This window comes from Varroa jacobsoni, unplaced genomic scaffold (genome assembly GCF_002532875.2).
Source record: "Varroa jacobsoni isolate VJ856 unplaced genomic scaffold, vjacob_1.0 scaffold_1201, whole genome shotgun sequence".
Taxonomy (NCBI): domain Eukaryota; kingdom Metazoa; phylum Arthropoda; class Arachnida; order Mesostigmata; family Varroidae; genus Varroa; species Varroa jacobsoni.
In genome coordinates, this window is record NW_019214103.1 from 396 (window position 1) to 19948 (window position 19553).

Consider the following 19553-nt stretch of genomic DNA (forward strand, 5'->3'; position numbering starts at 1 on the left):
TCTCGTAAATATATTGTACGAATAGCGATAATAATGACGGTATAACATGGATTCTTTTCATATTGAGAACATTGGACAACTTATTTATCGGTCCATTGGTTGACGATAAAGACGATGGACGGATTTGGTCCGATGGCAGCTTCTCTTTTCATTAAACATAACGAGGAAAAATTTCCCCAAGCATCTGCGCGAGTTTCCGCGTGAACTCCCATTTGGAATAACGCTGTCATTAATGGGCACGTCAAAGATATTACTGCTCATTCGAACGATTTGTTTCAGATGTTGTTTAAGTCACAATGGTTTCACCTACCTGGGTTTGTATCGCATTGTTTGTGCTTTCCTGTTGACATGGTACAGAGATGCGCCGACTTAGAATGTCTATATAAGCGTCGTTACGATGAAAAAAGGTACCCAGGTCTAGCTTTTTTACAGCTAACTACGTTTTATGATCACGCCTACTTTGCATGAATTTCTTAGTTTGTACGTAATTTGTAAAATTTCACGCTGTGTCACGATGTACAAATTATAGACGAGGTAGTCAAAAAATTACTCAAATGCATTGGCTTTTACCTAAGCAAAACTTGTTTTGAGTTCAGTCCTAAACGCTGTACGCGACAAGAAATAGTACCTTGTATCCGATATGTTTTACAGCTACTAGTGCGAAGATGCAGCGCGGAAAGTGTACCTGGGCAAAAATAGTCATCTGTCATACGTGTTTGCCCCTAGCGATGGTACCGATAGAATTAAGCTGTTTCATGTTGAGCTTGTATTAATTAAGGCTGTGGAATCTGTGGGAATATTACGAAAATATACTCGAGCAAACCAAATACAACTAAATGGCTTAAATTATAGGTAAATGTCTAGCGAGACATGACTAAAAAACGGTGAAACTTACACAACTAGCTCGCATCCATTATAATTACTCTGCTTCAAATTTAAATTGGAATAACTTTTACTTATTTGTGCTTCGTCTTTAGACCTCGATCATGAAACAGATCTGCTAAAGCCTATGGAGATAATGAAAAGGCACCGGTGACAACGAGTATACTATAACGCGATGGTGTAAATATTTGTTTGCCTATCGTTTGACATGAGACGGGTGATGGTGAGCGCAATAGTTTTAAATGGACTCGGAAGTGTCTACAATACTTTAATATACGATAATAAATTATAACAATTTTACATACACACAGATTGCATTTGCCCCGTGAGACAAGTGAATATAAACCCGGCAATATTTTCCCATGGTGTAGCCCTAGCGTATTTTTAAACCAACAAATCCTCTTGGATACGATACGATAGGAGAAAAAGCTGCGCGGTAGATTGCAGATTGCACTATGCGCGCGTACCGTAAGAGCGATTTAAGTGGAGATTTCTCTGACAATAGACTTTTCAATGGGATCTACTACTTGTCTACTGGGAATTTGAAAAAAGTAGGTAACGACCTTTCTGTCTCGTCATGATAACCGCAAGAAAATTGACCAATTTCGTAATAAAACAAATGTATAAAAATAGCTAAAATTGATCGCATCGCTATACTTTGCGCACTTTATCACGTCAACACTAATCGCTAATGGCTTTCTTGGTTATCGTTAGCTACTTGTCTTTCTCACCAAGTAAACTGTAAACTGACAAGTTATCTATCTAAACAAAAAAAAAGCTTAATAATTATTATCTATCATAATATCCGTCACAACTTTGGGAAGCCAGTTATAAGTTTCCACTAAATTTCCTGTAGCCTGTAGCTAGATATAGACTAGTGTTGTACAGGTGATGATTGGACCGCACGTTTCCATTATCTAGCAGACAGGATTCCAATGCGACCTTGCCTGAACAACAAGGTAGTACCGCACCGTTGGAATGGTCAAGAAAGGCAAAAAAAAGTGTAAGAACTAACCGGCAGCAGCAGCAAACGCCAAGTGAGCCAATACGATATATAAACTATCATGCCTGATTAGGCGTTCAGGGTACGTACGCTATTAGTGAACGTAAACCTGTAGGGGAACAGCGCAGCCATACGCCGTGCAGCCGTTTGTTGTACAATTAACAAAGTGAATTTTATACCCGTCTAATTGGTCTTTATTTAGCATTAAACTCATACCTCTCTCCTAACATTAAGTCATACCACTGCGAAGCACACGCTAAGCATATTGTCTGCCGGGAGTAACGTTCTCACTTATGTCAGAAACACGTATTGTTCGAGTCTACGTCAGTTTACGCAGAGTTTACGCAGAGTTCCTAACTACAGTCAGGAAAAGATTCGGTCGCACGCGCCAAGTACTCCAATCAGCACCGGCAACGTTTCTGCCCGCTAAAATAGGGCCAGTTAGACGCCTCCAGTTTTCTGGTTTCTTAGGAACAATTCAGGTGCTTCACTGTAGTCTACAGACTAACAAATAGGTTTTACTCTTCATTGTAAATTGGCTTTGTATTCTACGGCCGGGTCCATTCGTGCAAACAACGACCATAATATGAAATAACATACTTGTCACAGACACGCAATGAGAACTGAGCTCCGCCAATCCGGTTAAAAACCCAGAACGATATTGATTGTCGACCGCACTCTTGTTTTTTATTTATTTTTATACCAAAAGGTATAATTTGTTGGGGTATGCTGCAGTCAACCACTGATGCTATAAAACACAGCTCAATCGTATGTTATTTGCTAATTTGACTTCCTTGAATCCCTGCCCGTCATGTGGAACAGCTGAAAGTCAACTTCTTAATGATACTTAATCTAAAATAATATCCACTAGCCCTCATCTACAAGAAAGACGATGGCTTCTCATTTTCTTCCAAGGTAGTTATACTCAGTGGTCACTGAGACCTTTCCCACTAGCGAGATTTTTATAGCTTTCTCTCTATATCATTATTTATAATCAGCCCACGATGCGCTGCTTCATCCATTCCCATTGGCGTCGTCGTAATGCCCTCGTTCGATGTTTGTGTTATCGAATAGTTCATGAGGATGACCTGACCCGCAGAAGAAAAGGACACATGTCTACACTTCATGAGCTAAGGATGGATGTCGTCATGAATAGACATCGTCGTGAAAATAATAAGGATACGAAGCAGCCATTGCTCATGTCGCGATTAATTAGACGTTAACTAAAGAAACATCGACGGAAAGTTAGAGGTAGAAAGGGAAGATGGAAAGAAAGCAGTACCTTGCCGCCATGTAGTTCGCCTCTAGCCGCCGGATTACAGAATAGATCATAAGATTATACAGCGATATCTAGCGGCCTGAAATAGCGCCTTTAAATAGCGCGTTGCATTCTCGACGAGTATAGCTTGCATGCGTGACATCTGAGGTGGTGTGAAACCTAACTGTTAAGCAATAAAATGTTGTAGTATGGACGATGTTTCGAGTACGGTCTCGATTTGAATATTTCATGGTAAAATTGATTTTTACTATGCATGCTCATTTGCGCTCGCGCAATAGGTTACATAATTACTGTTGTAGCACAAAGCGGACTCGGACCTTCTCAATCCACCGTCTGTGGATTGTGTGGGACTTCGTACACGGACTTTCCGCTAGTTGAAAATGTGCCACGGTCCTATTTCCAGTGTTAATGAAAGCATTAACAGATGTGAACGCAATACCAAAATAGGAATATGGATACTGCCCGTGCGCGTATGTAGTGGTTATAGTCGACTGGTTCGCTGGAAAAGCGGCTTGGACGAGATGTGAAATTGCGGTTGAAAAATTTTGTTTCCTAAATGATTATAAGTGGATATTCTCACAGTTCTTGCTATATATAAGTAGCCGTTACATTTCTAAATATATATGTTGCTGGTCCCTATATAACATGCGGAATTCGTTACGGAACTAGTCCTTAGCAGTCGTCAATTTCTTTCGTCTACTATCTACATACAAACACTTCATTTTAACATAATTCGCGCTCGTCTCTGACTGGTAATTCGAGTTAATGCCCAAGAATGAGATGTTATCATGTTTCGTCAAGGCGTATTCGATGTGGAGCTTCGACCTATCGTCAAACAGGCCCGTGTATACAAGCCGTTTGACTGACCAAGCCCAAATAAAATCAAGTTCATGTTCCGCGAACGACTGGTCGCTGCCGCCGTCATCGCAAGTCGAGTGACGCGACGCTAATGACGTCAAAGAGTCAGCGACGAGGCCAGGAAAATTTCGGTACAAACAGTGAACGGTTGTTTCCGACAAGGTTGCGTTACATTTGGGGGAAAGTGCCCAAAAAGGAAAACGGGTGGAACCCACTCCGCTCCCTGCACACCCTTTCCTCAACTTAAGTAAATAGACAAAACGCGAATGACAGTGGCAGCAAGGAGTAAAACTACAATAAGTATATCTGTGACCGTCACAGGCAAAGACGCATGCCGAATAATCCGCTGTTGCTCGATACTGCGGGATGTAGCAAGTGAAGCACGGCTCACCTGTGCAGCGACTCGACAGAGCAGACGAGAACATGAAATCACTACTTCGTAGACGAAAGTTCATCGTCTTGTTTTCCAGAGAGCCAGAGAAAAAAGAAGATGCCGTTGTCGGCATCAGCGTTGCCTGCTTAGACACGCTAGTCGTAATCGTACGGACGGAGATTAACCACCGATGCTCGCCAAACATCCCCCAGATCCCCATTTCCCGCCTACCATAGATGAGAATGATTGTTCGCAAACGAGGATTGTGCTACATATACGTACATGCTCCATGTATACGAGTCTATACAGTGCATCTCTATTTAAAAGAAAAAAAAGTACCGTCAATTATAGCATTAAACAAGCTATTATTACTGTACTATAGGATACCATGTACTAAATTACGCTACGGTTCAGTTCCTCCTGTTCCTCTGCTAATGCTCATTGCGTCGACAGCAATTGACCTTTAATGTATCGTGCGCAGTCGTGGCAATAAACGAGCGTTACAAATCGACGTATGTAAATACATTCATATACACGTTATCCAAAAAAAGAACCGTATCTTATGCTACGGTTCCTGTCAGCCGTCTATATTTGCCCAAAGATTTCTCATTACTCATTCAGGGGTCGTACGGAAACACTGTCGTAATATTATACACAGATGATGACAGAATGTCTTTGTTAGAAGTTAGGACTTTGAATCCCTAATAACGCCTCCAGAAATGTCCCCTGTTAACTGGCAGCAAGTGTACTTGTTTCGAAGATACCCCCACTCCAGGTTTCGACATCTTACGCTCGGTTCACTCGATAGACACTGACGGTACAATTTACAACACGCCCTGTGTGTATGTTCGACTCAACTATGCAAAGCCAGTCCTTGCAAATGACTTTAAAGTTGCGCGCACGCAATTTAGGAACAAGCTAGGGGTGGCGTGGTCTGGGTCATGGTAACCACAAACATGCGATTGCTGCCATTTTGAATCTCGGCGTTGGCAGATGCTTACTGTACGACGTATTGTTATGATGTTACTTTACAAATCCGCTGGAGGAAATCTCGGCCAGGTCTAGTAAAGCACGTCTAAAGCAATGCTCAACTCTTTCAGTACGTGACGTAACAAATCATGTTTTCTATTTTTGCCCTGCCATGTCTGTCTCATCAGCATCGAGCATGGTCGGCTACGATCAGTCTACTGACGGGTACGATCGTGGGCGATGTCCCATCCCGAGCGTTAATGTTCAGCATCGATAGTCATAGAACACAGGTGTATTTATGCGAGACGATGAAGAAACAGCGAAAAGCCTGTGATGCCCCTATATTTCGACGTCAACATTAACCAGAGATTCAGTTTGAATTCGTAGTATGACATCGCAAGCTTATCATCGCGTCGACAACGGGTGGGTCGGTCACATATAATCTGCAACACTACTCTGCAATTCGCGTATGACCTTAAACTAATTTTAGTGAATTTTCAGCGTGCACCAGAACCGCTTCTTGAGTCACAAAGTCGCTGGATTCATTGGACGTACAATACAATATATCTGACAGTTTCACTGCAAAATTTCATTACGCTTGGAACAGGTGACTTCACGTAATGTCGGCGTACAATAGTACTTATCGCAAAAGGTGAGGTAATATCACGTTGACATCAATGGAGAGTACGTGGAATGAATATCGTCACATTGTTTCATATGCTCGTATGTTAAAAGCTGTGAATATTTATCGATGACATCTCAGTGTATAGAGTCAAACGTGTAGACTAAGACGTTCTTTGTGTCCACCTCAACGCCTTCTCAGCTGGGAAGAAGGGAGAAATCCAGTCGGTCCTTTTGTCTTAGTTAAAAATTTAGTCTCAGGACTCTATTCTTCTAAAATGCATGCTAAACTAATCGCTGAAAGTGGCGGGGAAACATTGCTACGTTGAATGTACGTTTTCTTGAAAACTTCCGTCTCTTGGTGTGCTACTAGTTCTACTATAAAGTCAGCGAATCTTCACAATATAAAGATACTTTCTTAGTTAATAACTGTTTTCCACGATCACGCCATATGTTTCTTCAATGTCTAGTCGATGTTTTTCCTTGTACTTTACCCGGGGAGGAACGGGTTCGCTTCAATTACTATATGGTAAGTCCAAGTCAACTTTTCCATATACAAGGTAAGTTGCTGCACACTTGGAACTTATGCATGTAAGAATCTACATTTTGTCCTTCATCTCTAGCAGTGTACAGCTAATGTATGAATGTTTTGAGTTCGACCATCCGGAGGCGCTCTTGAGCATTCCATCACACGAAGTGTACCTATGCCCGCATTCAAACCTAGGCCATCATTTATCCCCACAATTAGAAGGCAAATTTACTAGCCCCTAAGAGAAACAATCGTAATGAAGGTTCGTACTCTGGAAATTGTCTACTACTGGAATGTCTCTCATCGTATAAAACGCGGTTCTATATGAAAAGAATAAATTAGACTATTATTTTGTTCAATGACGGCAACGATAACGATATCCACCAACAAAGCAAACCAGACGGTAATTACATGGACGTAAATTTCTACGTACAGCAATTGAATGGATCGCGTAAATCTTTGCTTTAATTGAAATCGTAAGGAGGTGGCAAGCGAAGCCGTCGATCCGTACGCTCCATAGCTGATCACCCTTGTCAAGTGAGAGAATCCTATTATACGTCCCTTGGATATATTACACAGTAAGTAGCGTGCTGAATGGAGAAAATACAAAACTCGATAGGCGGCAACTTAGGCGGCAGCGTTCATCGCACAATGATCATAATTTTTTAATTTATTTTATTTATTACCAAACTGTTCATCGCACGCCAGACGGTTATTAAAGATTCAAGCTCTTGTTTCACGTAGCGACCGCACAAAGATGAAAGGACGTTGATTCATTACCTATTTATTGTCAGACAGGGTATGCGATTGCTTCGTGATCATTTGAATACATTACACAGATTTTGGTGAGAACGCTTAGGCTTAGCATCTAGCTATTGAAGAGCCAGAAGCCGCTTGTTCAGGCCCCGCCCTCAATATACATTACACCAAACGTGTTTAACTGCTGGCCAAACGTAACTTCCTATTTTCCCATAGCCTCTCCGTTTCCGATATTCAGCCCTGATTCGCTCACTTCAAATCGTCTGCGGTCCGAAGTAGATATTCTTCACGTTGTCTATTGTAATGCGTCCCAAAGCACAAAATGCGATTTCTAAACAGACTCATGGTCGACGTCAAGCTACGAACAATTCAATATTAATAAGCTATTTAACTCAATATAACGAAATTTTACCTTTGCACTATGAACATTGCCTACTATACGTTTCATCAATTTGTAATACAGAAACACATTTGGTTCGCTCCAGAGTCTATATGATCCACACGATAAATAAAAAACGTCGCTCCTGTATGCTTTTTTTTTTACCTATATTAATTTTTTTGCTGACATTTTCGAAATTGAGGCGCTTTTGTCGGCTGCTAGATGCAGCGACATTCGGCGAACTATTGCGCCATTCCGATTGGAATCGTCGATGTTCTGGAGTACGTATGTGCGTGCGCTATGAAAGCCGCGGTGCCCGCAATGTTTTCCGTCGTCAGTGTCCGGGTAGCTAAGAGGGAATAGTCCTTTTACCGTTGTGTCCCTGCTTCCTTACCTATAAGTAAAACGTAGACGGTTCTTTTGAAGTCACCAGACTAGACACTGCTTCGCGGTGCCTTTGCCTGTTCAAATGCTTCGGGAAAATACCTGTTTTGGCTTCTGAAAGCCCAGCAGCAGCAATAGGCATTGCTCATGGGCTCAAGACTCCTGTCCGAAGACCTATTAGGACGTTATCGATAACGTAACTCGGCCACCAGTCTTGTCTGCTGATTGAGAATGACAATAATAAGTATACTTATAACATTAATACCGCAGCGCCAACGGTAAACACTTTTTCAGTTCTTTTTGTTCTGTCTCTGCGCTGCTGCAGTCTGCCCGCGTTGTGTGCCCTTCTCCTGCTAGAAACGGCATTTTGTAGTCGGGCTTTCGTGCATCATCGCCTGGCCTTATGGATAGCTGCGGCAGAAAACAACCGTAGCTGCCTGCGGGGCAGACGTATCACATAGTTCGCTTACATATGTGTGATGTGAACACAGTGCACTATCAACCTGGCGGGAACACTGTGTTCGAAGCTGGCATCTTTCAGGGGCTAGATTTCAGTTATCCAGAGGCTTTTGCTTTAGTTCATAATCATTGTTTTTAATGGTGCTTTTCCGGTTGAGTATTTATGGCTGTCCAGCGGCGCGTGCTTGCAGTGTTTCAGGTGATTCGTTTTCCATTCTTCCTATTGAAGATAATAAAGGACAACATAGCTAAATGCGGTGTAACAACTTACACATTTTTCAGAAATTATTCTGCCCTTGGACGTGCATATGCACACACGAGCAAAAACGCATTCAAGCTGTTTAGTCAGTGGGTACTATCGATATTGTAAAGATAAGTAGATTGAAATGGCCGATAGATGCAGTTGCAATGACAACCTAGCCGTCCAAGGCTTTACGTAAGCAATTTAGTTCTAACAGGAAAGGGGCATCTCTAGAAATCAGAAAGAGCGAAGAGGATGGTGCCTAGAGAAGAGAGCAGGTAACGAAACATGCCGCACTTGGCGTCGGTCTTGCAGCAGGCAAAAGGCGGCGGCGAAGACGGCAGATGATGAATAATTCAAGTGTCATACAAGTTCACTTTTGTAGGATTTTATACAAAACTTTATGATACCTTTCACTCTCCTTCTCATGCTCTCTCGCTTGTATCCACTCTTTGACTGTTGATGCAAAAAAGATCTACTCTGTCTCAATTCGTCTTGGATTCTATAACACCGAAACGCACCGGACAAAAAGCCGGGCCCGACGATCGGTGCTATCAATATGGCCATGACAGAAAGCTCACTTTATGGACAAGTCAAGCTACCGCCAGCTTTCGTCAACTTTGTAAGCATGTCTTTCGTGTCTGCTAGCCTGCGAAGCGCTTTCTCAATACGAGCTCGAGTTCCCTGTTTAACACATTTCTACAACAGCCGCAGCGCATGCGACCGATGGTCCCCGGCGTCCATTCGTTACGTTTCATGCGACCGCTAGGACCGTCATGAACGTTTTATGATAGATCCTTTAGATCTCTAGGAAATATTCAACTGAATGGTTCAATGGAAGTTCATAGAAATATGAATCAATTGTTTCGTTAGTAGAGCAATAATACACAAAAAGAATTGATAAAATAGATTTACGAAGGCGTTGTAGGTGCCGCGCGAACCTCGTAAAATAAACTAAAGCTAGGTTTAATGAACTTATTTAGTATAATGTTATTAAATTTTGAAACTTAGCGTAAAGTGTCTTTTCCTTTTATGAAGATCTCGCCTATCGCTGTGTTTTTGCCATAGTCAACTGTTAAGCCTTTAAATATAGGAAGAGAACTGAAAGATTGTAGCACTCAATTATACGCAAAGGTAAAATTTCTGAACGTTAATATGTCAGCGGTACGAAAAACCCTACTATTACTCCGGCAGTTACTAAAACCGTCCGAACTTTGAACAAGACGCAGTTGTTGTTGTTGTTGAGTTTTTTTCTGATACGGATACGAGGTTACGATAGAGACCGGTTCCAGCAGATTTTATATGCGATCAATGTAGATACGCCTCATTAGGTACAATATATAAATAGAAAAATTACACCTCAATAGAGGGCAGCGTATTTCAAGTGTATTGCTGAAATGCTTATGGATGCAATTGAACCCGCAAAAAGCAAAGTTTACCACTGGCGCATGAAGTGACTATTCTGCTACGAGAGATCTACCGTAGCTATTGCTGTTTCGCTATAATGCCCTTAAAATTGTGACTTTAATAATCTATTATTCCGATCCTCTATTCGAATTGCTTCTGTTTACTAGAATGACCCGAGGCATTTTTCGAAAGCTTCAAATGAAACACTTCCATCAGAACTCCAACTGCTCTTGCTGCTGCTGTAACCTTCGAAGGGAACACCGACTTTAGTATAAGCGCGTCATTCAGATAGAGGCTTTTCTAAAAAGAAAAAATTGTAGACTATATAATATATGAAACCATCACAAAAATCGAACTGCTTTGTAGACGGACGACTTCACAGTCGCCGCAGTCTCCGCCGTTTTCGACCACTAAACGTGTTGGTCTTCTAGAAGTTTACAATTTGGAGCTTTGAACCTTTAAATGGAAGCTAAGATGAGACAAAAGAAACGTTTTAAAGATATTTATTATACTTTTGTTTTGTCGAAGTCGGCCCGGACTTTTTCTTTAATTTCAACAATAGGTCAGGTCAGTCATACTAAACTTTGTTTCTCTAGAAGAAGAAGTAGCAGTCTTCGAATGCTGTCCATCAAACCTTCATCTGAATGGACAATAAAATCCAGAAGGCTCAGCCGACACGTGTTGTACTACAAATTTTATAAGTGTTGAAGCAGTTTTGGCCTTACAGCTCGTTTTTGAGTTACGATTTCATGATTCCCTTAGCAATTACGTCTCAGATGGACTCGCTTACCTAGTTATATCAAGTACGTCAATCTGGTCATTTAGACATCTGTCGTGTACCCTTTTCCTTTGTGTGACGCTGCAACCACAATCTCAGGGAATGTTTTACTATCGATTAGAATTTAACGAGGCTCTAGACCACCGGTAATAGTGACTCTTCACGCGACCCTGCCGTGACCATGAGAATGTGGGTCTTATTAGCAAATCCAAGGACCTCTTTACCCTTAAATTATCGCGTTCCTTTCGGCAAATGTACATCGGTGTACAAATAATCGTTTTGCGAACGTCTGTGCGTTATGCCACTAGAGTGCGACGTCCGCGCTGCGAACAGCGCTTTCGCTTAACTGCTTTTCACCTTTCCATGATTTTTTCTGCTTGCATTTTTGCCGTGCTCCTTTGTTGAGTGGAGCGTTTTCCAAGCACGCTATGCGCGTCCTGTCCCACTACCGCCCAGGTGTGCATAAGCTTATCATTGTATTCTGAGATAGCACATAGAAGCCATTAGTTGAGGGGACGACGTCTTTAAACGCTACCGCTCTGCCATCATCAACGCCATCGTCGCTGATCTTTATTTTGAATGCTTTTATTGTTTTACCACTCGTCGTTTAGCCAAAAGCAAACATGCGAATATGTGGAACTGCTCGAAAAAGGCATAAAAGGTAACAATATAACAAGCACTTGAATAAGGACTTAGTCACGCAGCAGGCCACGCCAGAGAGATATAACAAGACAGAGCGAAAGAAAAACGAATCCTGGATGGGAACTGCTTTCACTTGTCCTGTGATACCAAACACAAAAACATTACAAACATGAAAATGACAAAGGTATTCAATACAAGCGTCAATCACTTTTATTCAGCCAAGCTTTACTACAGAATTTGAGGATTCCAGCTGGTAGCAGAATTCTCTTACCTAACACTGCCCCGAATTGACAAGATGTTGAATTCATTATGAAACACTTTTTCCTAAAAATCATAAACAGCTATCACACAATTTTCGAGCTTTGAATAATAGTTGCTAAAATCTGTAATGTCTAATTATTCCTTATTGCCTTACGACGGCCGTCATGGCATTAGTGTGAAAACTTCTCATAGACTTTAGCAAAGCTGAATGCTACATGTAGCTTCAATATTTGACAAACGAATAGCGTTTATTAACTCTAAATTACGGGCCCGCAAGAAACCTAGGTCGGGCAGCTGGCAATGGGCAATACGAGAAATCTAAACGAGGCTCATTTGTGATAGATAAAAAAACCTTCATTACGTTGCCCCAGCGTCGCCTTTCTTTGATAATCAATGAGCAATGTTCTGTTAGTTCATCATATGTACTCCGAACTGCATCTGAGCTGCTCCGTAATAAAATGCTCTAGTCATTGTGAGTACGTGTGCTATGAAATTATCGACAATAATAATATGTCATCATATTTTGCAAGTAACTCCGCTCTTTTGTATAATCCAGTCCGAACGTCTGCTTACTAATTGATCACCCATACCTGTATCTCCCAAAAATTCCTACGCATATCTGTTCACCAGCGCTTTTCACGCATGAATACTATCGACTGGAAAGCTTTGTACTTGCTTGCGAACTTATGCTTATGGCATTTGTGAGACTCATACATGTAGAAGTTCGAAAATTAGAATTTTCTGTTTCGTTAGTTCTACCTCGTCACTGACGTATGGGGCAGGCCTAACGCGCGGGCCGCCCCTGTCGCGTTGTACGGCTGCGAGTCTAATAACGAGAAATTATTGTTGCTAATAGTAAATGTTCTAAGCACGCGTTTTTCTCTATTCAAGTACTACATGTTGTAACACGATAGGACATCTATAGATCCCCTACGAACTTAGGCTGGATACACTGTCAACAAGAACATATACATACAACGAACATTTGCAGGGAGCATCCAGTGCAAACTCGACCCCTCTCCCCTCCATTAAGTTCAACAGATCCAACCGATCACCGTAGAACGACGGGTCTTGCTATTACTAGCAATAGCTTGCCTGGCATATACGATCAAGTTACCACTTGACCGTTTAAGTTATTGTCAGCAGCAGTTAAATCTGTTAGCTGTTTCACCGAAGCCAACTCTAGGACTGCCAAGATCGTTCAAAATGACCGTACTTTCAGCTGCAATCGCTGCCGCCCGCTTCTCGACTACCTTTTGCCTGCAAAACGAAAATCGCGAAAACGATCTGACCTTTTTAGACATAGTCAATTTATTCTCTAAGAGATTTACTGCATTGTTTAGGAAAAACACTAGGACAAGTTAACTTTGCCTAGTCAGCCAGATAAGGATATCAATGAATCAAAATATTTAGTCCGTAATTTTTTCACCACATCTGTAACCTGAAGTAGTGAATGATTTGTTAATCGTAACAAGGTTAATTTTAGGACGAAGCTAGGCTCCGTATATGAAAAACACATAGATACGAAAGCAGGCTCAACAGATCCTTATATTACCTTCGCAATACCTCGCTAACGAGGTCCCTGGCCGCTTCGTCGATATTGGTGTTAGTCTTTGCTGATGTGAGATGCCATGAATGAAAGTTATTTGCCTTACAGAATTGTTTCATCTTCACCTGATTAATTCCATCCCCTTTGCTTAAGTCACACCTAATTAAAATGCAATAACAATAAATCATACGCTGATTTTAGACACAGATCCCAAACAAACATCAGTCCCGAGAACTAGTCTGCAACAATAGATTAAACTGATAATTGAAAAAGTACAGGCTCACTATTGACTCTTTCTACATGGCTGATAATTATCTCACTACAAGAAGCTCAGATTTACAGTAAACGAAGAGAAATATTAGACTTAAGCAGACATCGCTACGATCTATACATGCGCAACAATGATCCTCACGGAATTTCTTTTAAGATACGCCTTTGATGTTTCCCAAAATCAACTTTGTTACTTCAATTCAAATAGTTTTTGATTGAGAAGAATGTAACGATTAACATTATATACATTTCTTCGATATACATGTAACGCATTTTATCGTTTGATTCAGCATGCCCGCACATATATTAAGCTTAAATTGCGGCGATTCGATCAAAGATGAAAGCTAGTTCATACTTGTTTGCTAGTAGGACACAAGGTATAGGCGATCCATCGGCTAGATGAACCTTCGCGTCAAGGTCAGTCTTCCATTTGAGGACAGCCTCAAAAGTGGCACCTCGAGTTGAATCGAACACTACAAACGCACCTACAGCTTCCTTATAGTACACTCTAGTCATATTGCCGAATCGTTCTTGACCTGCAAAAAAGTAGGACGAAATTACACTCCATCTTCGAGACAGGCTAGAAATGATCCCCAACGCGCTGCGGGCAATAAGGTGTCGATGCCTTATTGCCGCAGCGCGGTTGTGTTAGGTAGTGAAACATGGATCGTATCACGCCACTGCCTACGCCTGTGCAGCGCGCTCGCCTCCTACCAAATGCCGCTTGATCTGTCTATACAGAAACCAAGAACAAAAATGGTGCAGAGTTGTAAAGGATATACACCAAAATTGTTGGTGTATCTCGCTAGCGTCCATCGGCTGTGCTTTATGGGCTTCTGTAATTATACGCTGCTCGTTACATCACTTATGCACGGTCTTGCGAAATCTCTTGCGTTACTATGCGTTTTCACCATTTCTCTTTATTACGTATCCACTGTTGCATATACGATTTGCCCTTTCGTATGCTATAGCTAGTACAATTGGTGTGGGCCCTTTCTCTCGTGTCTTTCGTTAACTTGCCATAGTTATCTCTTATGTTGTATATAGTTGTTTGGTAAAATAATTTGTAGTACGAGATAATAATGTTTAATAAGGCTTCTATTGGTTAAACATAATGACCGTATCATTATTTATCTCTGTTTGTCTTCCATTGGTTCGTTTCCCTGTTTGTTCTATTTTTCCTTCTTTTATATCCGTATGTCGAATATCCAAGTTGAGGGTTGGCATATTAACCTCAGGCCAGTGAAACTCAATCGTCGTCGTCGTCGTCTATCGGATGTGGCCCGCAAGTGGCAGCACCTCTGAGGGAAGAAGGAACGATTATAGACGTCTGAAGCGGATGGTCCCCAATCCATCCGATTCGATAACTTTGCGCAAGCATAAAAGTGCACAAAATCGTTCGAGCGGTAGTAGTAATCAATAACGGCCGACCGTTGGGCTGAGTACAGCGTCTGCATGCTGGCTCTGTTTTTCTAGTAGCCTCTGTTACCACGCCGCTCGTAGCCATGGCTGTGATTGTTACCGGTCATCGTCAAATGCCTCAATTAAACTCGACGTAGCTAACGCAGTTCAGGCTATCCGTCGATGCGTCCCCGCGGGGGTGACGTGACGATGGCCTTTTAGCAAGCACCGGCTACCAGGACCGTGGTTGAAATAAAGTACTGCGGCCTCTGGTAGCCAGCAGGACCTGGCTGACTGCAAATTGACGAAGAAAGAAAAGTAGCCCATTCGCTTGATTTGCCAAACATTTTCGATTGAGCGTCCTGTATGTGTGAATCAGCTATTTTTTTTTTCTTGAACGGTTTCATAGAAAATAAAGCAAACATTTTATATATAACATGTTCGCTTGGCTTACACACATAACCCTCAGCAATATATACTGTACAAAGCAGCATTAATAATAATAATATGTTATCAAGTGTTTTTGAACCGTTGTTTTTGTTGGGATACAAACCAGCAATGTCCCAAAGCTGTAGTCTAACGACAGTATTCTCATCCCATTGAATGACCTTGAGAGCGAAATCTACGCCGATTGTTGCTCGATAATGTTCGCTGAAGATCTTGTGCACGTAGCGACGAATAATTGAAGATTTGCCTGTTCCCAGTTCACCGATTACGAGAACCTAGATACGTACAGAGTATGCCATAATTGCCTTCCATCCAGTTCTTATTCTTGACCGTCCCACCTATATATATATAGTCTACGATAAGCACAGCATGCTATGAAATGCATAGGACAAGCTAATAGCGTGCTCACTTAGATTTTACATTACCTTGTATAGTAGCTCGCGAGGTTCGACAGCTGAGACAGCCATGTCTGTAGATTAGAAGGCACCGGAGCAAAAACGAGCCTATTTTTTCCTGTAATCACTAACCAAATAATATGAGTTGTCAATACCAAATGGGTATCTTTGTAAAAATGTGAGTACACATTGATATTTTGCTTGAAAATAGACGCGATGCCGCAAATAAAAAATATCATCTGACATCTAAGTCTTTCTTCATTTTTAAGCGATCCCACCCCTGTAGGTATAATCAGCCCAAGCCGGCAGCGCTGAAGTTTTTACACAGACCTTTAAAGAGTTTCTGATAGCGTAAATCTGGGCTCTGTTTGCAGATGTGAGACATGCGGTGATGGCAACTTCAAATGGTACCTCTAAAAGTTCAGCATTTGCATGAGCAAGTATTACCACGCGTCTGCAGTATGCATCCTGGTGGGCCAAAGGTCACCAAGCACATAGGGCAAGCATGCGCAAACTTATAATTAGTGTGCGTCATGAAGTTACAACACGTCCGCTCGAATTTAAAAGCACGCTGATTGTCGTCGATTGAATGGTTTATACAATGCACGATGGATATTCAGATTCAAAAGCTGGGACAAACAATGTGGGATTCGTTTGTCAAGAGGCACGAGAGATCAGATTTTTGCGACAGGGGCGAAAACGATAACAACAGCCCCAGCAAGGAACAGCAGAAAAACCCATAGAGCGAAACGGCATCATTTAAATCGATGTGACTGACAGTCCGGTTTCGCCATGTCTGTGTGTGATCCAATGTGATAGGAAACGCCTTCTCGACATCTCGGCCTGATATGATCAACTGAAAGAGCGTGTCCAATCGAGTCACGCGACGCTGAAAGAAAAATAACGAAGATGCAGCATAAAGCGCATTAATACGTTAAGCTTTAAACGGTCAACACATTGAGGTACACGGGCTTGCCGTTTAGATACGTGAAGCCGTTGTATATACAACTTTACAAGTACTCGATATTCATAATATGTATAAATGTCAACAGCTATATATGTAGCCGTCGATGAGGTAGCTCAACGTAGCTTACATAGCCCAGCCTCTGATGGAAATATATGAAGCTCCGTTGCACCGAAAGACGCATTAATGGCACGTAGACAATAGATAATCTGTGCGTTGCCTGAAGACACAAGACAACACGGATAGTGAAAGAAATTATTTAATAAGTTATAACTGATTAACTTGAATTTAATTTCGGCCATAATCCTTGTTTTGCAAGTTTCATAAGGTTACAATTGATCGTGCCCTAAGTCATCTGTAGCTTGGAAGCCATTCTCAGCTACAGATTAGCGATATCTGTCACTTTTCCAACAATACGATGTTTTTCGCAGTCGTTTTGCTCGCTACAACGTAATTTCAATAATGATCAATTTAATTTGATCGTCTAAAAAAGAACGAATCTGGTTATGACAGCCGGTAGACGTTTATGGAAACCCCTGCTGGAAGTACGCGGAATTCATAAAGCGCTCTCTTTTGAGGTTATCGATACGCAATGAAGACAAACGCAACATCGACACCTGATCAACCAGACACCAGACAACACCTGTTCAAGCTATACCTATTTCGAATGTAATTTTTTTTTAATATTATTAGAATTTATTGATTCCTGTGCGACTAGTTGTCACAGTCGGATAAGAACGAATATTTTCAAAGACTCAGTAGAGTTATCTGTTCGCAATGCCACGTTTATGTTTCAACTCGCTCCCTCTATTTCGGGTTTCTTCCATGATTAAAGCTTCACCTAACACATTAAAGAGCTGACGGCACCCGATTATGTTATCATCTACGCTATAATATTATTTTATCATTATTACTGCTAGCTTCCGGATGACTACTTATCTGAAGATAGATACAGAATTTCGTGTGATGAATTAAGAATGATTAAAGCTGTTGCTGTTAACACCAGAACTAGAAAGGAAAAACAATATCAATAGCTGACGGAAAAGTAGCGAGTAGTGCTAGCACCACACCGACGACGCTCATTATTACCCCTTGCCCACTCTTAATAACGATTCTGATCCTGATGAACTAAAAAAAAAAAAGCACCAGGATCAGTGATAACAGTTAGTGGACCCTATAGCTAGCTGTTCTGCGCTCGAACAAAGGCTCAGCGGCGGTCCGTGTTATCATTACTGCGGGAGCCGGTCGAACCGTGACAACAAAAATAAAAACACTAATTGCTGTTGGCCACAGAGGCTAAATTCGTGATGCTGTTAAGAATGCTATGATTTGACGATTGTAGTTTTACGTTTGCTTCCTGCGTTTGTTACATTGTTGCCAGTCGCCACGAGGCTCAATACTCAGTCGAGACACTCCGTTACAATGAACGATGTGGTACTATATTTCTGTCGGAATCTGCTGTCTGAAGATGCCGACCCAGACCACATTTTCAAGTAGTACTCTATACGAATGAACAAAGGCCGCTGCCGACAACAACAATACGAAGATAAACTGTGACACCTGGACAAAGTTTATCTAGAATTCGCTCGTTGGCTGGGCATTTGCCAGCCCTTTCTTCTGTGGGTTGTCCAGTGGACCATCAGTAATAGCTAATGACGCAGTCGTCTGGGCCTCTAACATCTCCGCGGCTGGTGGTAGTCTGCGGAAAATGTAGTTCTCTCTTTTCGTTCTAGTTGGCAGTGATAAGTGGTGACGACGACGACGACGACAATATTTCATAAACGGCGCGCAATAGTCCATTGAAGCAACGCTTTAGATGGATACACAGAAGCAGCACCAGCGGGTTAAATTTTAATATCTAGTTGAAGTACAAAGGCTGTGCTTCGGACCACAAGGAGTACCATTTAGTCGTCAACTAATGGAAGTAGATACAAAAATTGGAATGTGACGCCATTTATTAGCAAGCATTCATAAACGCCGGCTGGCAGATTATCTGTGCTTTGAAGTTCAAGCGAAAACGGGAGAGGCTCAAATCAACCGCGGGGTAACAGGATATTAGTTGGTTTCACTCATATGGGGGCGCCACTATCAAATAAGGGAAAAAACTTAAAATCAACTTTTAACATTAAGATTGTATTTATATAAATATATGCGTTTTCGTACAGTAGATGTTTGCGCTCAAATCAGAGACCTAATATTTTATTAGATGCTATCTGAAGTAAAAATGTATGTGTTTCTGAGACGAATACGTCTGCATCATGAACATGTTTTCGGAACACTTTCAAGTTCAATAAACAAATATTTCTTAAAGGGTCGTTTATTTTCTGCTGCTAGATTTATTATAGCATCTGTCGATGCTGCGTTTCTGCTCTAGAACGCACAAAGGTAATTTTGCCGCTATCGTTGCCAGCCTTGCGAACCTTACACGACGCAATATGTCCACAGTATAGTGCATTTGGCAAAGGGTCAACTTCGTTCACCGGTTATTACCATTCCCCGTTCATCGCCGACCTCTTCAAACGCAGAGGGTTTTTCGCGCGCGTGCGTGCGCACGCACGCACGCACGCACGCACGCACACACACACACACACACACACACACACACACACACACACACACACACACACACACACACACACACACACACACACACACACACACACACACACACACACACACACACACACACACACACACACACAC

The 19553-nt window shown here is 41.8% G+C and overlaps 1 protein-coding gene across 7 annotated transcripts in view; it reads right to left on the reverse strand.

The window, feature by feature from the left end:
- Positions 1-11750: 11750 nt before the first annotated feature.
- Positions 11751-19553, reverse strand: part of LOC111267582 (ras-related protein Rab-32) — an 18328-nt gene continuing 10525 nt past the window's right edge. For 4 of the 7 annotated variants that reach the window (XM_022845874.2, XM_022845872.2, XM_086971368.1 and 1 more), the window contains exons 2-6: positions 15917-16013; positions 15598-15766; positions 13999-14179; positions 13380-13532; positions 11751-13084 (exon numbers count right to left, since the gene is read on the reverse strand). In XM_022845874.2, the coding sequence (XP_022701609.1) occupies positions 12964-13084; positions 13380-13532; positions 13999-14179; positions 15598-15766; positions 15917-15958 (666 nt within the window). In that variant the 5' untranslated portion in view covers positions 15959-16013 and the 3' untranslated portion in view covers positions 11751-12963. Of the gene's footprint in view, positions 13085-13379; positions 13533-13998; positions 14180-15597; positions 15767-15916; positions 16014-16216; positions 16302-19553 lie in introns of those variants that run through there. The other 3 variants (XM_086971370.1, XM_022845875.2, XM_022845876.2) reach the window with 2 other exon arrangements.